The 21802-nt window shown below is 43.0% G+C and overlaps 1 protein-coding gene and 1 pseudogene across 2 annotated transcripts; both read right to left on the bottom strand.

Moving 5' to 3' along the window:
• Nucleotides 1–1669: 1669 nt before the first annotated feature.
• LOC122725467 lies at nucleotides 1670–12557 on the bottom strand. Of its 2 annotated transcripts, none has more exons than XM_043962586.1 (6): nucleotides 12228–12557; nucleotides 8127–8340; nucleotides 4964–5293; nucleotides 3958–4083; nucleotides 3649–3784; nucleotides 1670–2508 (listed from the first exon to the last, which is right to left on the bottom strand). In XM_043962586.1, the coding sequence occupies exons 2-6, from the start codon at nucleotides 8209–8211 to the stop codon at nucleotides 2481–2483; spliced, it is 705 nt and encodes a 234-aa protein (XP_043818521.1). In that variant the 5' UTR covers nucleotides 8212–8340; nucleotides 12228–12557; the 3' UTR covers nucleotides 1670–2480. The 2 variants fall into 2 exon arrangements, with proteins under 2 accessions (XP_043818521.1, XP_043818522.1); XM_043962587.1 differs by having other exon boundaries at nucleotides 1670–2404; nucleotides 12228–12551.
• LOC122754748 lies at nucleotides 12223–20205 on the bottom strand (annotated as a pseudogene).
• Nucleotides 20206–21802: the final 1597 nt, after the last annotated feature.

Genomic DNA, 21802 nt, shown 5'->3' with positions numbered 1-21802 from the left:
TAATTGGCTGGTAGCATTCAAGTCCATTGATTGACATGACTTAAAAGTGGTCCATGAATTCTTAGGCAATTTCTGGGAGGCCAATTGACCTAGAATTCTTTTGTGGGGGAAGGGGCGTGCTTTTCACAAAATATTAGTAGTAATAATAGCCAGCATTTAATAGTGCTTGAAGGTTTTCAAAGTGCTTTACAAATATGATCTGATCTCCACATTGATCCAGGACAATCTCAAAGGACTCACGATGAAAAATGATATATACCTCCAGAGAAAGACCTGTGTGGAAATTTATTTTGATTTGGGGACCCTACCTTTAGGCTGAGATTAGAAAGCCTTAGGCCCTCAGGGTCTCTCCCCCTCCTCCTCAGCTTCAGCTGAGTGAAAAAGCCCCGTGGGCTATACAAGACGCCAGATCAGCCAGCTGGGGGGTAAAAAAGCCCTCAGCTTCCTCCGACCTGAGCGGAGCTATCTGAAGGATCCCGGATGGCCTGTGCTGAGGCATAAGGCTCGAGAGCACCCCCCCCCCCACCAGCTGCAGCTCTGGCTGGCGGATTAGCTTGGTCTGTGGGGGCGAAGGAAGCCCCGAGATTTGAGTGGAGAGAAGAAAAGGTGTATATATAGACCTGGGAGTTAGCTAGAAAAAGAAGGAAGGAAACTAGAGGGAGACGGACTAGATAGAGAGACAAGATTAAAAAGAGGAAGTGGCCTACGAGAGACGGACTAAGGAAGAAGGGAGACGGACTAGATAAAGAAGGAGATTCGAGCATGGACTAGGAGAGAGGCTGACTAGAGGGGAGCTCGGACCAGGACAGAGGAGAGTTCGGTTTGGAAAAGGAGAGAGACAGGGCTGACAAGGTTGTAGGCCTTAATACAAACCAGGGAAAGTGTAACTTGCCCTGAGGCCAGAGGCAGCTAAGGCTCTTATTGTATTCAAGAAGTTCAAAGGGCAGCAGGTGGGAAAGAGACACAGTGGAAAGAGACCGAAGGAAAGCAGTCAGGTTGTACACTTTATTTCCCTGTATTCCTAATTTGAAATAGTATCTCATAAATAAACTCTGCTTTGATTATTTAGTTAAGAGCCTTCTTAATCTTTAGTCTATCAGTTTGGGAGCAGTGTGGTGGAACTTTATAAACGGCCCATATTAAAATAAACGCAGTCAGCCAAATAGTCACAAGTCCCAGATTAGTCCTCCAGTCAGCTTTAGCCCCCCCAAATTAGGTTAGTCAATTCAAAAATATTCTAACATTTGAATGGCAACCACGAAGGGACTTACAGCCCAATTATAATTTTTCTAAATTTATAATTTTTCATATAATCATAATTTTCATAAATCCAATTATATATAATTTTCCAGGTTAGTTATAGTTATTAATAATTAATTTTTTGTACACCTGATAGCATCTGAATACAGATTGAAGCATACTAGTTCTTCACCTCCTTTCCCTCTTTCTCTCTTTGCTTCAAGTTTTCTTCCAGAAAATGACTAGTATGGAAATATGTTTTACATTATTGCACATGTGTAACCTATATTAGACTGCTTACCATCTCAGGGAGGGAGGGGGAAGGATAGAATTTAGAACTCAAAATTTGAAAAAACTCAATGTTAAAAATTTGTTTTTACATGTAAATTGGAAGAAAATAGTCTTTTAAAAAAACCCAATATTATTTCAGTTTCTCCTACTCTGGGAGGTAGGTGCTATTATTAACATTTTACAGATGAAGAAACTGAAGCTAATTGACTTACTCAGGGTCACACATCTATTAAGTGTCTAAGATGGGATTTGAGCTGGGGTCTTCTTGATACCATTCTCTTTCTCAGTATTCACACTGCCTTCAGGTTAGCTTACATGTGAATGGTAGAAGACAATACAGAAAGGGGTATTAGAATGAGGTAGAGAAAGTGCTCTGTGGCCTGGTGTAGAGCTTGTCAGAAATGGCCTAGACTCTTGTTCCTGGACAAAAAAAAAGGGTTTCCCCTTGTTAGAGATCAGCATTGAGGTAATGGAGTTCTGGAAGGAGGGGGAGGAATGAGGATTATGGACAGAATTAGATTTCCGAAGTTAGTAAAGAGAGAAGCAAGGACATTTCCCCTGGAAACCCAAGGCAGAGCTTGCCACCAATATATACCCTCAGTCTGAAGCACGGATACATGTAGGTTAACACTTATAGAGAAGCACACACATAGAAGACATCAGTACCCAGGCCACAGGTCTGGACAAATCAGCTCAGGTTTCCAACAGTGCAGGGGAAATATATCTTTGGTCGATGTGCTTGGACTACTCCTGTCTCTGCTGCTCTCCACTGCTCTCCTGGGGTGTGGAGGCTCTATCCAGCATTCCTCCTTCATTGTCTTGTGTGGTTCCCAAGTTGTCCTAATCTATGTCTTCCTGCTGGACTCAGATGTCTCTGGAGGAGAGAGTGACGATGATGACTTTGCAAAGCTCTGCTTCACTGAAACCCAGTTCACTTGCAAGTCAAGACATCACCCTGATGCTGTCATTGGTTCTCTTCTGGAATGAAGGGTGAACAACAACAACAACATTGCCACCAAGGCTCTCCTGGACTGGAAGTTCTATATAAATGACCTTTCTACTCTGTCCAGCCATTATTCACAGATTTGTCAGAAAACTACACACTTTGCTCTAAAATATTTCAAAGGTGGCCTGTTATTTCTTCATTTTTGCCAGAAGTTGTGCTTTGGGCTCTGGCACTTCCACTCACTGTCCTCTCCAGGCTCAAGCTGAGATCTTCAGCTGAGCTGCTCCCTCTTTCTCACAGGATGAGGACTGGATTCTGCCACCATTGCTCCTTTAGCTTTAAACCCAGAAACCTTTTACCACAGGACAGCTCTTTTAAAAGGCAAGAGAGCCCCAAGATACCCAATTATGACACTAGAGGAAAAAACTCTAGAGGATTTTCCCCAATAGGGTGGAATCTATCTGCTCTTCCAGCCTTGGCTAGAATGGGCATTTCCTCTCCAGAAGGAGATGTCTTGACCCAATTGCCAATCACTTTGAAACACAGTTATGCATTCCACCTAGTTCTTTAAACTGAATTCCATTCCCTTCCTCACTGATTTCCTGGTCACCAGGGTCAAGGTCTTTGTCAGAGGCCTCTTGTACTTAGGATGAGACTTTCTTGGGCCAGGCTGCTTAGTTTCTGATTGCTGAAGTGCACCTCATCACTGTTCATTTAGAGGGTACCCTTCCAGAAAACTGTCAGGAGCTCTAAAGGTGAAGGTACTCTTTTCACCCTTTATCTGTAAATCATGTACCCATTTTGGCCTTATTTCAGTATACTGTGTGAGGTGTTGTTCTGTCTATACCTAATTTCTGACATACTGTCTTCCGGTTTTCCCAGCAGTTTTTGTCAAATAACGAGTTTTGTTCCAAAAGCTTGAATCGTTGGGTTTATCATATACTAGATTATTATAGTCATTTACTATAGGGTAATTTGTATCTATTCTATTCCACTGACCCACCTCTCTATTTCTTACCCAGTACTAGATTGTTTTGATAATTACCGCTTTATAATACAGTTTGAGATCTGGTACTGGTTGACCACCTTTTTTCTGCATTTTTTCCCATTAATCTGACAGGCCTCAATTCTTGCCTTTGCTATAATTATGGGGTAGCAAGGTGCTGTCTTACCCATGTGCTCTTGGGCTGTGCTTCTTGATCTGAAGGGAAACCATCTGGACAAGTGCACATCCTTCCTCTAGTCTTCTGTCCTCCATATGGTTTGGTACTGGTGGCATGTTTCTTCCTCTGTCATTGCCTGGAGTGGCTGTGAAAGAACAGGCTGCTCACATCCTTTGCATGAAGCTAGGCCACTGATAAGAATACGCAGGATTTGGGGCCCATCTCCTCCCACCCCCTCCAAAAAGTAAAACCAGGGCAAGTCTCTGCCCAAGCCTCACTGCCCCAACACTGTCATAATCTCTCTTATCTTCAGGTTACCTTGAGTTTTGTAACAGTTCCATCGTTTTCGTAGACAGTAGGCAACTAGAATTAGGACCGCCAATGATCCTGGGACTATGACTGTCCAAATCCATAGGTTCATGTTAGATACTGTACTCACAGTCCCTGAAACAATAAATGAGAATTGTACAGGATCAGTCTGTCACTGAGAAGCAGGATAGAGGCCTGGGGAGCAGAATATGGGAAGGAAGCAAGGGGGAGTGGAAAGGAGAAGGGCATAAATAGGAAAGGGGGACTAGCAGAGATTCTACTCCTTATAGGCTTGGGTAAAGAAGGACCAGGAAAGAGGGTTTGGGGGAGTGTGGACAGAAAGGTAATAAAGAGAGAACAGGGCCTAGATGACTTGATCAGAGGGCAGAGTACAGAGATGACCAGATAAGCTAGGAATAAAATATGGCAGTAGGCAGTATCTGGAGTATGTCTCTTCTAGAGCACCAGTATTTACTAAACTCCTTCAGTTCTCCCCAAACTGCTCCCCAGAAAGCCTTCCTGCTCTCCCAGTGTGCACCAGTCTTCTTCCTTTAGGACCCTTCCTTACCCCTACACCTCTCTCTCCCATCAGCATGGACACATCCAGAAGAAAGGGACATTGTTCCTACTTCACTATTTCAGGGGCCCATTGAACCTTCAGGGATTCTTCAATGCAGAGAAATTCCCAGGGAGAGGGCTGAGGAAGGACTGAGTGACTTTCAGGTGGTTCTCCAGGGAAGGTAGGTCTGCAATTCAGTACATTCTATTCATTCCTTTGGGCTGACTCATGGGTGTGTGACCTTGGGATCTCCTTCCAGCTTCACTTTTTATCCCCAACTTTTCCCTTATGTAAGGAAAGAGCAGCTCTGCCCTTCTTCCCCTTTCTAGGGGGAAAAGTTGGAGGGGAAGACAGGTTTTGGAAAGGTCTGAAGGATGAGAGAGGGAAAGGAAGCTTTTAAAAGTGAACAAGTGTGATAGCAGGGTGGGGTCCAAATGGGGCAAGTGGTTCACTTACCAATGACAGTTAAATTGAACTGCTGGGTATGTGTCTCTCCTAAGACCGATGTTACTTCAGTTTTATAACATCCACTGTCTTCAGAGGTCAGATTAATTAACTTCAGAGAATTATCATCAGGGGCAGACAGTCTCCCCTCATATGCTTTTTGGGGAATGATCTGGCTTTGACTGCTCTTCCCTGGATAGGTAGTGAGTAGGAGCAGCTTCTTAGATTCCGAATACCATCTAATCTGCCGGGTCTCATTTCCTATTTTTCGGTCTAGACGGAAAAGAACATCGTTTCCCTGGGTCCTGGTCAGAGAGGACCCCACTTCTGAGATGCAGTTGCCTGTGACAGGATGGAAACACGACTCATTAGGGCACAGGAAAAGTGGCCCCTTGCTTACCTGAGGGAATAAAAAATGCAGAAAGGTCCCAAAGAAAGATCTTCGTGTACCATGGGCATCTCAGATGCTTTATAAAATAAAAGACCAAACCTGACCCTTCTCCAGACTTCCCTCCTTCTGTTAATCCCACCATGATCCCAGTCCTCAAGGTCTGGAGTCTTGGATTCAGTCCTAACATTCCCTCTCCTACTCTCCATAGCCAATTGGTCATCAGGTCTTGGCTTTTCTCCCTCTTTACCCCCTCTCCTATATAATCCATTCCTTTTGCTCACATGGCTACCCTTGGCCAGGCTCTCATCATTTCTTACCTAGTAGTTTTTTTTTTTTTTAAGTAAGGCAATCGGGGTTAAGTGACTTGCCCAGGGTCACACAGCTAGTAAGTGTGTGTTAAGTGTCTGAGGCCGGATTTGAACTCAGGTACTCCTGACTCCAGGGCCAGTGCTCTATCCACTGCGCCACCTAGCTGCCCCTCTAGTAGCCTCTTAATTCACTTCCTTGCTTGTATTCTCTCTTTCTCTAATCAATCCTTCACAGTTGCCAAAGTAATCTTCCTAAGGCATTGCCCTGACTTTCTGCTCCATGGCTCAAAAACTTCCATGGAGGGGTTTTGTTGCCTCCAGGATGAGAACACAAACCCCTGAGCCTCCACAATCTGCTCCCTTTCCAGCCTTCCTGTGTTCTTTCTTTTCCAGAGGAACTTGACAACTAGCTGCTCCCCAAAGGCTGCATTCCATTTCCCATTTCCATGTCTTTCCCAGGTCAAACAGCACACCTTCCTTGCATCTATCGGAATGTTTTGTTGTTGTTCAGTTGTTTGCCTGTCTGACTCTTTGTGATTCCAATTGGGGTTTTCTTGGTAGAGATACTGGAGTGGTTTGCCATTTCCTCCTCCAGCTAATTTTCAGATGAGGAGCTGAGGCAAACAGGGCTAAGTGACTTGCCCAGGGTCATATAGTGAATGTCTTCAGGCCCAGCACTCTCTGTACTATGGTGCCACCTAGCTTCCCCATCTTGATGCTCACTTTCTTTCAAACCTCAGTTCATGTGTGGGTATTATGATGCATTAGAAAATGGAGTCGAATTGGAGTCAGAGCATTAATTTGGTACCAGGGAAGCAGAATGCTATTATTGGCGGGACAGCAGTATGGTAAAGTGATATCTCTGTGCCCAAAAAGATCATGTAGTTCATAAGTATTGGAGGCAGGATTTAAACTCAAGCCCTGTGACTCTAAGTTGAGTCCTTTTTTCAGTCTCACATCTCAGTTCCTAAGTTTGTGCCTATCTGGAAGAAGATGGAAATTCTTCACATCCTATTCAGGCTGAACCCCTTATATCCAGGGCTGCAGTTACCTGTTCCACTGGCAGTCATGACTGAGCCAGGGAAGAGGAACAAATGACACTTACTTACCAAGGACAGAAAAAGGAAGTGTAGGTTTGGAGAAGGCCTGGATCACCTTTCTCTTTCTCAAACTCAGCCGGCCCCAGAGAAGGCTAATCAGCAGCCTTCTCCTTCCCCAGACTTGGCTATTTCTGTCAAAGACACAATCATCCTGCCCAGTAATCCATGATTTCAAGCTCAGTTATCTTTAACTCTTCTTCTTTCACGCCCCATCTAAGAGTTTTTCTCTCACTTTATATTACCTGATATTAACATATATGTGTGTATAAGTATATATGTGTGTATAAGTATATATGTGTGTGTATATATATATATATATAAAAAACACACATATTTTAAATGCACACTCATAGACACACACCTATCCATCTTGCTTGCGCTCTCGCCCTCCCTCTCTCCAATATGCTATTAGTGTTGTTTTGGGGACACCTTATACATACATATTCACATAGACCCATATAAACACATTTACTTATATGTTAATGGTATATTGGATAATACATACATATACATATCTATCTTTATAGATATAAAGTATTCCCCAAATTATAATGTGCATGAGGGCTTGTTAGTATTGGTTCTAGAGACTTGAACCAAAAGTCATGAACAAATGGGTGGAAGACCAAATTCTGGCTTTATGTAATGAAAAACAAATGTCCTAACCATTAGTGCTAACCACTTGTAGAATGGGTCATCTCAGGAGGCAGGAGTGGGCTCCTTCTCAATTGTAGGTCCTTAAGCACAGGTTAGATGGATTTCTTTTTTGGGTCTGGGTTGGACTCAATGGCTTCTAAGGTTACTTCCATCTCTCAACCCTCAGTTTCTTTCCTCTCCTTCATCCTTACCAAGCCCCCCCCCCTCCCCCCCAGGCCCCATTATCAAATCAGCTTCCAAGCCTGCAGGGCCAAAGCCTATGGGGTCAAGTCTGCTTCAGAGGTTCATCATTTCAGTGTGGCTGATGAGCTGCACTAAAGGGAGGAAAGTCACCAGATGCAGTCACAGTGAAAGGCCATTACTCTTGCTGCCCCAGCCCTGCCTCAGCCCAAGAAGAGGGGACAAAAAAGGGTATGTAAAGAGGCCCCTACAGTCACAGGACTTGTATTTGTGAAATCTCACGAAGAAGGCACCTCAATTGGAAGTAAACAATTTCTGTTAAGCAGTGTAGGTGACATAGCTCAGCAAAACCCTACCTAGTCCTGCCTGCTCCTCCAGCTATCTTCAGCTCTTAGATCTTCAGACCTCTTGAGCTGGGCTTTCATCTGCGTAAAGAGTAAGGGTACCCCTCTTCCCCCTTCCCATTCTCTCCTCCTCCCCCGCCTTGTTAATAAACTCCAGGCCCAGAGTATGGACACGACCAGATGGATATGATTACTCACCTGTAATGTGACTGAAAGCACACAGGAGAAACCAGAGAAACAGGTATTGCTGCTGATTCACTCTCTGACCCCTGAAATTAATCATTGCTGTAGCGCTCTGGGAAACCTCTTCAGTAAATGGTTCAGGCTTTTCCCCTGACGGCCTTGGTTCCAACTGGTCTCACCAACCTGCATGCCTGCCTAGGACAGTCACAGCCTCCTGCACCGGTGCTCCCTGCATTTGCAGACATACGTTACATATATCCTCACTTATTCAGACATACTTCATACTAAATAGTGAATCATATCTCACCTAGGCCCAACCCACCCTTTATACGCAAACCAAGAATCCACTATGAGGTAGGGACATCCTATTAACTGCTCTGGCAATGGGATCTTCCTCTCCCTGTAACTTTTCTCCCTTCTCCCCAGATACCTTGTTACTAACCTCCCTCATCCCTTCCATTAATTTGCTCAGTTTTGGAATGAAGCCTTGGGCCTAAACAGTCCAAAATGGCAGGTAGATGAGTGAGAGCAAACTCAACCAATGTACTTTATCTAGCCAACCCCCTGCTTCACATTCCAGCCACCAACCAACACCTACCCTGGCATATTCCCAGGATGTGGAGAAAGAAATTACAATATTTGACCACTGAATGGGTATATGGGATTACTGAGAAAGAGGGGTGGTGGATGACAGCTAGGGGTAAGCTTGGGTGATTAGATTGAATGTTGATGCCATGGACAGTGATAGGAAAGATAAACTTTATGGGGCTTTCTTTAACTAAATATTTTGAAACAGTGCACAGTACTGATCCTTTTTCTTCTGATCATCCCAGAAAAGACTCATTCCCCTAGTAATTAGGATGGTGATTAGATTAGGGCAAAGGACCTTGAATGATCCATCCAAGAGCAATACTCTCTTTCCCTGTTCTAACCAAACAATCAGAGGAGGAGAAAGAATCCTTTGATTATTTCATTTATACGAAGTCTCTCTCATTAGATGGAAAGGAGAATTCTTTAAGAAAGTGATTAAGGGGGCAGAGCTAGGTGGTGATGTAGATAAAGCATCCGCCAGGGATTCAGGAGGACCTGAGTTCAAATTTGACCTTAGACACTTAACACTTACTAGCTGTGGGACCCTGTGTAAGTCACATAACCGTCATTGCCCTGAGGGAAAAAAGTGATCACAACAAAAAGAGAATGTCCAATTATCAGGAATGGATGAAAAAGTTTTGTTATATGAATGTGATGAAATGTTGTTGGTCCTTCCTTTCGAAGAGGTTCACTGACATCTTGGGTTGGTGTCTTGACTCATGCTGGGATTGGTTAAGTGAGGCCGACTTGCATGAAGTTATCAGCTTCACACTTGCAGAGTCATCAAAAGCCAGTGGTGAGACAAAAGTCTAGATGATTGCCGAAGGCCCAGGATGCAATGGATGACACTGGCATTTTCAATGTCTGACCAAGCTCTAAGTTATAAATTAATTTTAAAAATAGGTGTGTGTGTGTGTGTGTGTGTGTGAGAGAGAGAGAGAGAGCATACACATGTAAACGATATGAAATGTCCTACACTTTCAGATGAGGTCAATGTGGTATTAGTTTTATTTAACTTTTAAAATTTGTTTCAAGAGACCTCTCATGAAAAGGGAGTAATGTGTAAATGTTTATAATGTAAAAATAAAACATCATTAAAACAAAAAGAAAAGTGGTCAAAGAGGGATTGAATAGTTTTAGGAAAATGATTCTCCAAGAATGTGCCCCAAATTAAATTATTATTGTTCATTTTCATGGAATAAAATGTTACTTGCTCTTTACCCTGATCGATATAAGTTTTGTGTGGAATTTTGTTTGTCATTTTGAGGATGTCATAAATTGTAACTTTGCCCATCCTTGCTTCTCTCTCTTAGTAACAGGAGTTTTCTTTATCCAGCAGAGTATGACTGTTGGCTCTCTGGGCAGTGCAGACATGCCCAGCCAGCTTTTCTTTAATCAGGATGCTGCACTGCCCAATCAGCTCCCAGCCCTTACAACAAAGCAGACCCAAAGCCCTTCTTTCCTCTTCTGAATTTTTCTCTCTTTCAAACTATCCCCAGAGGCCCTGAAAGAAAAAGTGACTTGCCTAAATCTAAATCTAAATCTAAATGTGTTGCACAGATTTTAAGTATCAGAGACTGTCTGTTTTTCATATTTAGTGCTCTTTCTCCAACATCCCATGCAATTTCCCTAAACCTGGAGGGAAGGGTTGGGAAAGGTCAGACCATATGACCAGAAATTTCAAACCTCCCTTGAAGGAAGTGCTGGGCTATATGGCCACCAAGAGCTGCTAACTTGTGCTCTTGAGCAGATACAAATTTCCTGTCACTGGACATCTTTGATTTCCTGGGAGTGGAACACATTGCTTCTGGTTATGATACTAGAAGATGACTATGCTGTGTTTTGAGGGTAGTGAAGTGCTCCAGCTCATTTCCCCCAGAGAGCTGGGAAAGGGAATTGGGAGAAAACTTCTCCAAGGACAAGCAAAGCTACTAGAAAAGTGTCTTCAAGGATCGAAGCCACTGCTTTTTCCACTGTAGTTTTCTAGACTGGAGGGTAGGGCCGGCCATGGGCTCCAGGGCCCTGCTCCAGGGAGCTCAGCACAATTTCCCTCCTCATTTCCCACTAGTTACACTGCTTTTGGACTTTGTCTATCGGTAGGAGAGCATTCAGACCTCTCTGGGGAGCAGAGGAACGGCCTGGGAGGACTTCCCAAAGTCTGCTCGTTCTTCCAAACTGCCCTAGTACTGTTCCAGGGCACCCGGGTCCTCCCAGAGCCCCAGGCTCTGCCCTTAGAGTGGAAGAGCAGGGGTTCTCGGGAGCGGGGGCTCCCCTCGACTTTTCCAGGGTCTGAGTCTCCGGCCCATCCTGCTCTGTGGCAGTGGGTAGATGTGAGTGGAGGAAACGGACCGCCCCCCCCCCCTTTCCGCACCAAACCCGCCTATTCCCAGGTCTCCCATCCAGTATTAAGCCGACCTACCCTCTTTAGCCTCCGAGATGTGGTGAGTTTAGGGTGCTAGGGCTATAGACAGCTAGAAATTCTGGCCGCCCCAAGAGCTCGCGCCGCCTCCTCCTGCTCTCAGCTACTACCAGCTTGCGAAGCGTCCACCTGGCTACTGCCCCTCTGGCCGATCTGGCTGCACGTGGCTCACTGCTGCTGCAGCCTCTGCTGCGCCCCGCCAATCCCTCTCCGAAACCGGCCAATTCCTCCCCCAAAGCCATAGGAAGGCCGGGTCCCTTTTCGGTCCGCTCCCAGTCTGCAGTCACGGCACATTCCCTTCCCTGACTCCCATCAACTGGCACTTCTCCAGTTCACGTACCCCACGACTCCGCACGGCAACGGCCTAACTGATTGGCAGGACTTCCCAAACCCAGTCCTTCCTCCCCCTCCTCTGTCTTCCTGCCCTTCCTGGTGTCCCAGGCTCGCCGATCCTTCCTGGATAACCAAGCTCACTCCCTAGGCTCGGCGGGGGCCTGTGGCCGGTCTGGCGCGCCGAGGATGGTCCTTCATGCTAGGCCACCAGTGTCTCTCTCTCTTCCCGTTCTCTTCTCCGGGCTCCGCCCCGTTCCGGTCTCACACCCAAGTGGGCCAGACCCCAGCACCTGCCAGCTCTGGGCAGTTCGCGATGCCAAGTGGAACGGGCTGCTTGCTCTCCGGAGCCTCCTGCCTGCTTGGCCTTCCTTCGGGTGCCCGCTGACCCCCGAGCACCATCCTCTCCGGGAAGCCTGTCCCCATGCCTCTTCAGCCCAGGCCCTTCCCTCTCTTGAGTGCGTCCGCGTCCCTACACACAGCCTGTCGCCTGCCCCCTTCTCTTGGGGACTCCGGCTGTCCAGGGTCCGTCCTGGCCCTTGGCCCTGAACCCCGAGTCCAGCGCCGGCGGGCCGAGGGAGGGAAGGAGGGAAGAAGTGAGGGACGGAGGGACAGAGGGACGGACACCGTGAGGATCTCCATCCAGAAAACCAGTGCGCGCCCGAAGCAGAGGTGGGGTCAGTGCAGGCGTGTTAATGGGTGCGGGGGACTCCAGGAAAAGGGAGTAAAAAGCCACCCACCCAGTATTCCCAGGCTTCTCCCATCCAAGTACTAACCAGGTCGACCGTATTTAGCTTCCGATATCAGAAGAGATCGAGCAAGTTCAGGGTGGTATGGCCGTAGACGACAGGAGCTTCCCCGGGACGCCTCAAGAGCTTCCGCCGCTTCTGCCTGCTCTCCGTTGCCACCAGCCCGCAAGACGCCCACTGGGCTGTTGCCCCTCTCGTCCGCCTGGCTGCACGCTGCTCGCTGCTGCGGCACCTGGCCAATCTCTCCCCCAACTCGATTGGAAATCCGTGTCCCTCTCCCCAGGTCACTTCCCGGGGAGACACCACGTTCATTCTCAGACCACCACCAATCCAGCTGGCGACCTCGAGGGCTGGACAATTCTCTTGAAACTGGAAGCGAAATGAAATTCGCAACTGGTGCGGGCTCCTGGAAGCTCAAATTCCTTCTCCTCCCCCTGCTACGCTCCACCCCTTTTGTCTTCTCCTTCTCGATCCAGGCTACTGACAAAAGGATGAGTTTTTCTAGAGCAAGGCTTATTAAACTTTTTGCAATCGCGACTCCTTTTCGCCCGAGAAAGTTTCACACGTCCCCGGTATATAAAATAGGTATACATAACCTTTTATCGTTGCTAAATATTTCGCGAACCCCACAGTTTAAGGAGCTAGTTTCTAGAGTACACAGTGTAGTGAGACTGACCACCACCAATCAGCCTTGTCACCTCACAGCCGACTATCACTAATCTGTCTCGCACCCCCAAAACTGGACAATTCCCTTGAGACTGGGGGTGGGGCAGGGGAGAGAGGGAGAGGAGGAAGAGAGACACAGAGAGAGAGAGAGAGAGAGAGAGAGAGAGACAGAGACCCAGACAGAGACAAAGAGACAGAGACACATAGAGACAGAAACATAGAGAGACAGAGACAGAGAAAGAGAGTCAGAGAGCCAGAGCCAGAGAACAAAGACATGGATATTCCTCAACTCCAATATCCTGGCTAGATTCTGACAGTGAACATGGCTTTAGGCTGAAGTACTTCAGATAAACACAGCTTTTTTTATCTCTTCCAGGTTGGGTGTCAAGTGGAGTTGATCGATCAATCCATTTACAAACATTTATTAAACTTGCCTAGGAAGGGCCAGGCAATGGACTAGGATAAAATCGAAACAGTCCCTGCCCTTGAGAAAAACTACATGCTGTTTTGTGTGCTTTATATGTATGTACGGAAAACACAGAAAATAAATAAAAGGTCATTTTGGTCGGGAAGGCTCTGGTAGCTGGAAGAGTGACCGATAATAGAGAAGGTCACATTGAAGCTAAATCTTGAAGGATTCTAGGGATTCAAGGAGGGAGAAGTGAGGACAGAGAGTATTCCAGGTATAGGGAACAGATGCAATGGCATGGAGACACATGAGCAGCAGTAAGAAGGTTGGTTAGACTGGACTCCAGAGTATGTGTGTGGGAGGGTAGAGATGTAGAAGGAGCCTGGAAAGGTAGATTGAGATGAGGTTCTGAAGGGTTTCAAATGCTAAACAAAGGCATTTATATTTAATTCTAGATGTAACAGGGAACCCAATGGAGTTTATGAATTAGAGGGGTCATAAGCTCAACTTGAGGACAGCTAGGTGGCACAGTGGATAGAGCACCAGGCCTGGAGTCAGCAAGACTTATCTTCCTGAGTTCAAATCTGGCCTCAGACACCTACTAGCTGTGTGTCCCTGGACAAGTCACTGTACCCTGTTTGCCTCAGTCTTCTCATCTGTAAAATGAACTGGAGAAGGAAATGGAAAAACTACTCTATTATCTTTGCTAAGAAAACCCCAAATGGGGCCATGAAAAGTTGGACAATGTCTGAAAAACAAGGTCAGACCTGGAGTTTAGGAAACCGCTTTGGTAAGTGTGGAAGATAGACTGGAGCAATGAGAGACTGGATACGAGGAGATGAATTAGGAAGCTACTAAAGAAGTCCAGACAAGACGTGATTGGGGCCTGAACTGGAGGAAAGGTTGTGTAATTGGAGAAAAGGGGGTAGATGTTGTAGAGATGTGACAAGATCTGGCAAATGATTGGATATTTTTGATGAGTGAGCATAATGTGTGGAGGAATGACAACCAGATTGCCACTTGGTGACTAGAATGAAGATGGCATCTTTGACAGTAATAGAAAACAGAAAATAGGAAAAGGGTAGATACTGGGGGAAAGGTAATGAGTTCTATTTTGGATGTGTTGAACTTGAGATCCTTATGACACATGAAGTTTGAAATGCCCAATAAGCAGCTAGTAATGTAGGATTGAAGGTCAAGAGGGAGACTACATATAGGTATCTAGAACTAGGAGGCATCTTCACAGAGATAATTAAATCCATCGGAGTTGATAAGATCAGTTAATGAGAGAATATAGAGAACAGAAGAGGATCCTGGACAGAGCCTTGGGGACATCTATAGTATTACAGATGATGATATCACAAAGGACACTTATTTTATTTTTTTTGGTGAGGCAGTTGGGGTTGTGACTTGCCTAGGGTCACACAGCTAAGTAAGTGTCAAGTGTCTGAGGCCAGATCCGAACTCAGGTCCTCCTGAATCCAGGGCCAGTGCTTTTTCCATTGCACTACCTAGCTGCCCCACAAAGGACACATTTTAAATGAGGTAATATGGTTTCATTGATTTTCTAGGGGAAGGGGGGGGGGTTGTAATTACTTTTGCCATACCAGAGTAGTAAGCCAATAGAGGCAGCTAAGTAGCACAGTGGATAAAGTACTGGGCCTGCAGTGAGGAAAATTCATTTTCCTGAGTTCAAATCCAGCCTCAGACATTTACCAGCTAGGTAGTAACCCTGGGCAAGGAACTTAACCCTATTTGTCTCAGTTCCTTTTCTGTAAAATGAGCTTGGGAAGGAAATGACAAACCACACAAGTATCTTTGCCAGGAAAACCCCAAATGGGGTCACAAAGAGTTGGATGTGGCTATGACTGAACAACAATAGCAACAAGAGATTCCATTCAGAGAGGTTAATCAATCAACTTTTATTAAGTGCCTACTAAGCACAAAGCACTGTGGTAAGTGCTTGGTAATATACACAGATTAGATAATATAGGATTCCTGCCATCATAGAATTAATAGCTTAATGGAAGGCTGCTAGGAAGACTTCATGGAATTATCTGCCACTGTCTCAGAGACATGCAGGTATAGTCAGTCTCATGAAGCTGACTCCTGCCCAGAGACACAGAGAGCTGTAAGGTGACTGCTGGGAAGATCTAGGGGAATAAAACAGGGACATGGATAGAACTGTGCATTCAGTATCTAGACACAAAATATAATTTGGTGACTTGGGCATATAAAAAAGCTCTGTGACACCAGGAAGGGAAATCATGTATAAAATAGAAGGTTCATGTCTGTCTATACTATGCCCCAGTGGAGGAAAAAGTCAGCTTTGACTTTATTCTTCTCACCAGCCTCTTATGACTTCCCTCACTGACCCTGAGGTCCCACAAGCCCAGAGGATAATTCATCAATTATTCTAACATTATTATCTCTGCAATCTACTACATCATGGGGAGGAGGGTCTCTTAGCCTTTCTTCTGTTAGCTCTGGCATGGGTAGAGAGAGAAAGGGCAGCTCTATCCCTTGGCTAAGCATGCAAATTATGGATGGAGGGTCTTGGTTGTTTTCAGCATGTTAATTTCTTTTCCAACAGTGGCTGAGGAACCCGAGGGATGTGGTGGGGGCTTTGTTGTTTTTTGTCAATCAGTGCCATGTCTTTTACTACTGGACATGGCTGGGGCTTGTTGACCTTGAGCTTTTTACCTCAGCCCTCTTCAGTTTGCCTTTTGTCCAGGGTGAACCTGATGCCCAGTGTCCACAAAAGGATCCCAAGGAGGAGAAGCCCTTTCCACAGAAGAATCCACTTCAAGGGGCAGGACCTCAATTCAAATCTGACCTCAGACACTTGACACTTACTAGCTGTGTGACCCTGGGCAAGTCATTTAATCCTCATTCCCCTGTAAAAAAACCAAAAGAGACAGTTAAGGCTGGTTGGGATGATGGCTGGGAATTAAACTGGGCAACCTGCTCCAAGAGATTGATTGGGCACAGTCTCAATGGATGTTAGAGGATGCTAGAGCACTCAGTTAAGCTTTTAAATGAGGATAGTGTCAGAACATTGATGTCACTTGAGGGGCAGGACTAGGGTTAAGGTAAAACCATGCTACCTTCTCTGTACTACCTTCGGTGGTGAAATGTGAGGTTTAGGGGTAGGTCCATTCCAAAGCATGTCAGAAATATTCCCTGACACCAAGGTTATTACCCTGCTGCTCCCCAAATCCCATCCCTCAACTTCCACTCCTAGGGAAGCACAGAAAGGTTAGATGGCTCCCATTTCACTGGAGAGGCCTCCAAAAGCCTCCCTAGGGGAGGGGACAAGGATATGGGGCAAGAGCATTTTCCCCCTAATTTTTTTTTTGTGGGGCTACAAAAACATAAAATGCTAAAACTGTTAAACAATGAAGTGATCTACCAAAAATCACATGCTTCTGATTTAGTTAAAATTTCATTATTTTTAGAACATATTTTGATAGTAATGACCTTTAAATCTATATTACTATTTGCTATATGTACATTTATTTCTCCCTATAACTTCATTAATTTTGAAAAGACTTTCACATTAAGTTTAATATTATTTCTTGTACAATTTGGATTATACTGTTTTGAAATAGTTGGGATTTTAAAGTTAAGCCAAAATAATACACAGGAATTTTTTAATGGTAATAGTATGTCAGTATACAGGCTATTTATGGTTATGTCAGATGCTTATATTTTTACTTTTAACAATTTAAAAAATATCAATCTAACATTTATAGCACTTTGAGTAACAGTACTGTAAATGACAATAAAGTTTAATATAGATTATTTTAAAAGTCCCTTTACAGTGCAAACCCATTTTAAAATCATAATGAACATTCAGAAATGTTTGCTTTTTCTAGTTGCCTAGTTATTAAGCAAGATATAAATGGGGAGAAGTCACTTAGCTATAATTTTGAATGTTCTCAAACTACTGATGTTTTAAAACTCAAAAAAGTGAAGAAAACTTCTTGCTTTCCACTACAAACCAATGACAGAACCTCCACATTTCAGTGAAGATAACAGTATGCATTCCTCTTGATCATGTCAAATTCATTCAACAGTTGCCATGTAATTTAGTATATGTTTAGTGATTCTAACTAAAACCCAATACTTCAAAATTTTTGAAGGGTCATACCATTTGATAGACATTTCTTAAAATTTTTTTTTTCATTATGACTGACTGAAAATTTACTTCCTAAATTGTATTCTTGTAATTTGAAATACAAGATTACTTAAATAGACCATTATAAATCCTAAAAAAAGGATCATTCTAGATATAAATTATTGGCAGTAGTTAATACTAAATCCTCTATTGCCTAAGAATTCCATTCCAGGGTACCATATCTTTTTTTATGTGTGTGTATGATTTAGTCTGACCCCCTCCTACTACCCAAATTTAGAAACTTTCAGCTTTCTTTTCTTTTTTTTTAAGGAAGCAGTGCAAAAATTTTCTGGTTAGGTTAATGTAACACAGAGAACAGAAAAGACAAAGTATAAGTCACATGTCAACATTTATGTACTAGTTTCATTCTAGGTATAAGTAAGCATATTATTCATTTAGGTTAAATATATTATTTGCCAACTAAGTCAAATTTGTTAAAATAAGAGCCATTCCCCAATTGATAGACCATCAAAAGATATGAAGTTTTCTGATGAAACAATCAAAGCTACCTATAGCCACATGAAAAAATGCTCTAACTTAATATTGATTTGAGAGATTCAGGTCAAAACAATTCTGGGTACTACCTCATACCTATTGGATTGGGTAATATGACAGCAGAGGAAAATGACAAATGTTGTAGGGGATATGGGGAAAATGAGACATTAATACGCTCTTAGTAAAGTTGTAAACTAATTCAAATATTTTGTAGAGCAATTTGGAACTATGGCTAAAACCATGCAAATTCTTTGACCTAGTAATACCACTACTAGGTTGATATCTTAAAGAGATTTCTAAAAAAAAGTTGAATTCAAAATTGGGGAGATGCCCATCAATTGGGTAATGGCTGAAAAAATTGGGGGATGAAGTTATGATGGAACACTATTGTGCTATAAGAAATGATGAGCAGGATGGTATCCGAAAAACCTGGAAAGACATACACAAACTGATGCAAAGTGAAATGTACTGTATACAAAATAACAGCAATAATGTAAGATGATCTGCTGTGAATGACTTAGTTATTTTCAGCAAAGCAATGATCCAAGACAACTCTCAAGGACTTATGAAAAATTCAGTCCATCTACAGAGAAAGAACTGATGGTATCTGAATACAGATTGAAGCTTTTTTGTTAGTTCCTTTTTCTAAAGTATTTTTTGTCTGTTTTCTTTTACAACCTGACTAATGTGAAAATGTTTTGCATGACTATACATGTACAACTTATATTGAATTGCTTGAATTCTTAAGGGGGAGTGGGGAGGGAGGGAGGAAGAGAATGTGGAGCACAAAGTTTTTTTTTTTTTTTTAATTTAGTGAGGCAATTGGGGTTAAGTGACTTGCCCAGGGTCACACAGCTAGTAAGTGTGTGTTAAGTGTCTGAGGCCGGATTTGAACTCAGGTACTCCTGACTCTAGGGCCAGTGCTCTATCCACTGCACCACCTAGCTGCCCCTGAGCACAAAGTTTTAAAAATCAATGTGAAAATTTGTTTTTACATGTAATTTGGGACAATAAAATTGTAAATAAAGGTATATTATTTATCTTTCTCTAGTATATAAATCAAAACCACTAACCTAAATTTGAAGTATACACATAATACATATACAAACTGATGCAAAATATCTTTCTTATATGTAACTTCATATTTAAAAATAGTAGAAATTCAATACTTGTTTCACTGATTTATTTTTTTGACTTAAGGGAATGAAAAGACAACATTTAACTTAGGGAGGGTTATACTGACAATAAAGCTCTTGTAGTTCAAAATGTCTTCTTCTCCTTTTATACTTAGCACAGAATACACAATGCCCTGAGAGGCTTCATCATAACAGAAATGTCACGGTTTTAAGACCTAACTTCAGAAGAAACTAATATGAAAGCAAATTGGAACATGGGACTCCATCTTTCTTTTCAAAGAAGTGGTCTTAATATGTTTCTTATGGGAAAAGTTTATCTACTATAAGTATATCCAACCCATTAATTTGTTTGTTTGTTTGTTTTGTTTGTTTTATGGGGCAATGAAGGTTAAGTGACTTGCCCAGGGTCATATAGCTAGTAAGTGTCAAGTGTCTGAGGCCAGATTTGAACCCAGGTCCTCCTGAATCCAGGGCTGGTGCTTTATCCACTGCACCACCTAGCTGTCCCCAACCCATTAATTTTTGTAGTTTCAGGTTAATTATAGTCCAGCACTTCATTTAGGCGGTCTACAAATTGAGGTCAGTAGAAATAATCTAATCTTAAATCATGACATCATCTATTCAAGTCCTTGGCACAATCCCTTACCTGTGAGAACACAACATACCTGGACATTCCCCTGGTAATCTTTAATTGAAGTTAGCTTCAAAAACTAGGAAATTTCATCTCTGGCCATGCATTCTTTCACATCTTGTTTGTCTGCAAAACCCAGCAATCAAACCTTCTTTAGATCTTTTGTGCTAACATTTTATAGAGTTCTTCTCTAGTTAGGGAAATCCTCTCTCTGTCTGCACTGTTTACAACAATGGCAATAAACTCAGTGTTAGTATAATAAGTATTCCATGAAGAATGAAGAGATTCTTGACTGTCAATGTCTCACATTAGGACACATGTATTAACTACTGTTTCTTCTACATTACTTCCTGTAGGAGATGTGTGTACAGCTTCATTCATAGAAAATTTGTAAAAGAAGTATGGTTTTTCCTGCATTATCCAGACTTCAACTATGATAATTTTTTGTTCCTGGACAGTCTTCGTATTCTGGTGAAGAGGATTCTCATCCTCAAAGCAGCAATCCTGGACTGGCCACCCAGGCCACCTAAAGAAGGGGTGAGGGGAAGAAAACTGAGTCATAGCAGCATCATCAGGGTCACACAGCTGGAAAATGTCTGAGGCCATCATTCCCCAAGTGAGAAGTAGTCAAAGGATATGGACAGGCAGTTTTCAGATGAAGAAATTAAAGCTATCTACAGCCATATGGAAAAATGTTCTCAGTCACTACTGATTAGTAAAATGCAAATGAAAACTACTATGAAGTACCACCTCACACCTATCCAATTGGCTAATATGACAAAAAAGGAAAAATGATAAATGTTGGAGAAGATGTGGGAAAATTGGAACACTAATGCACTGTTGGTGAAGCTATGAACTGATCCAACCTTTCTGGAGAGTAATTTGGAACCATGCCCAAAAGGCTATAAAACTGTGCATACCCTTTGGCCCAGCAATACCACTACAAGGTCTATATCACAAAGAAATCATAAAAAAGGGAAAAGGACCCACATGTACTACAGTGTTGTAATTGATTGCTGCTCTTTTTGTGATGGCACACAATTGGAAATAGAGGGGATGCCTATCCACTGGGGAATGGCTAAACAAGTTGTGGTATATGAATATAATGAAATATGATTGCGCTGTAAGAAATGATAAGCAGATAGATTTCAGAAAAACCTGGACTTTCATGAATTGATGCTGAGTGAAATGAGCAGAACCAAGAGAACATTGTACACAGTATCAACAACATTGTGTGATGATCAACTGTGATAGACTTAGCTCTTCTCAGCAATATAATGATCCAAGACAATGCCAAAAGACTCATGGTGGAAAATGCTCTCCACATTCAGAAAAAGAACTATGGAGTCTGAATGCAGATCGGAGCATATTATTTTCACTTTTTTTGTTGTTGTTTATTCTTTCTTAAATTTTTCCTTTTGTTCTGATTCTTCTCTCACAACATGAATAATGTGGAAATATGTGTAACATGATTGTAATATATAACCTATATCAGATTGCTTGGTGACTTCATAAAGGTGGGAGAAAAATTTGTAACTCAAAAAAATCTTTGCATGTAATTGGAAAACAAACAAACAAAAAAGAAAAGGAAATGTCTGAGGCCATATTTGAACTCAAGTCTCTCTGACTCCCAAGTCCAGGATTCTGTCCACTGTGCCACTTAGCTACCTAAAACAAAACAAAACAATGGCAACAATGAAAACACACCAAGGGAGGCAGATGTTGACATTTTGAAAAAACATCTCTTGGACTGTAGCTTTTTGGACTGCCTCTTGGAGGTGTTTTTTCTTTTATTTTCTGATTCATCTTAACACTCAGGAACATTCTTCCTTGAGATGAGTTAGAGGAAGCTCACTTTATATTATTTTTAGCCAGCTTCCCACCAGCAAGTCATGAGGAAGCCAGGGTCTACCCAAGTACCTTGCTGTCCACCTGCAGCCCCTTTAGTGTGGATTTGAGTTGAAATTTCAGAATTTAACTTGTTGCTCAGTAGTTTTTCAGTCACATCCAACTTATTATGACCCCTTTTGACTCCAGACCTGGCGTTCTTTCCACTGTGCCACCTAGCTGTATTTGTTTAATTAG

The sequence above is a fragment of the Dromiciops gliroides genome, chromosome 4 (genome assembly GCF_019393635.1).
Source record: "Dromiciops gliroides isolate mDroGli1 chromosome 4, mDroGli1.pri, whole genome shotgun sequence".
Lineage (NCBI taxonomy): Eukaryota > Metazoa > Chordata > Mammalia > Microbiotheria > Microbiotheriidae > Dromiciops > Dromiciops gliroides.
This window is presented reverse-complemented; position numbering and strand designations above follow the sequence as displayed.

What these genes read in the sequence shown, in the direction of transcription:
- LOC122725467 (XM_043962586.1), bottom strand. Translation starts at nt 8,211, where the DNA reads ATGATTAATTTCAGGGGTCAGAGAGTGAATCAGCAGCAATACCTGTTT. An exon ending in GTTCAATTTAACTGTCATTG is followed by an intron (nt 4,084 to 4,963) that starts GTAAGTGAACCA and finishes TTATTGTTTCAG; the next exon opens with GGACTGTGAGTACAGTATCT. An exon ending in CACAGCCCAAGAGCACATGG is followed by an intron (nt 2,509 to 3,648) that starts GTAAGACAGCAC and finishes CCTTCATTCCAG; the next exon opens with AAGAGAACCAATGACAGCAT.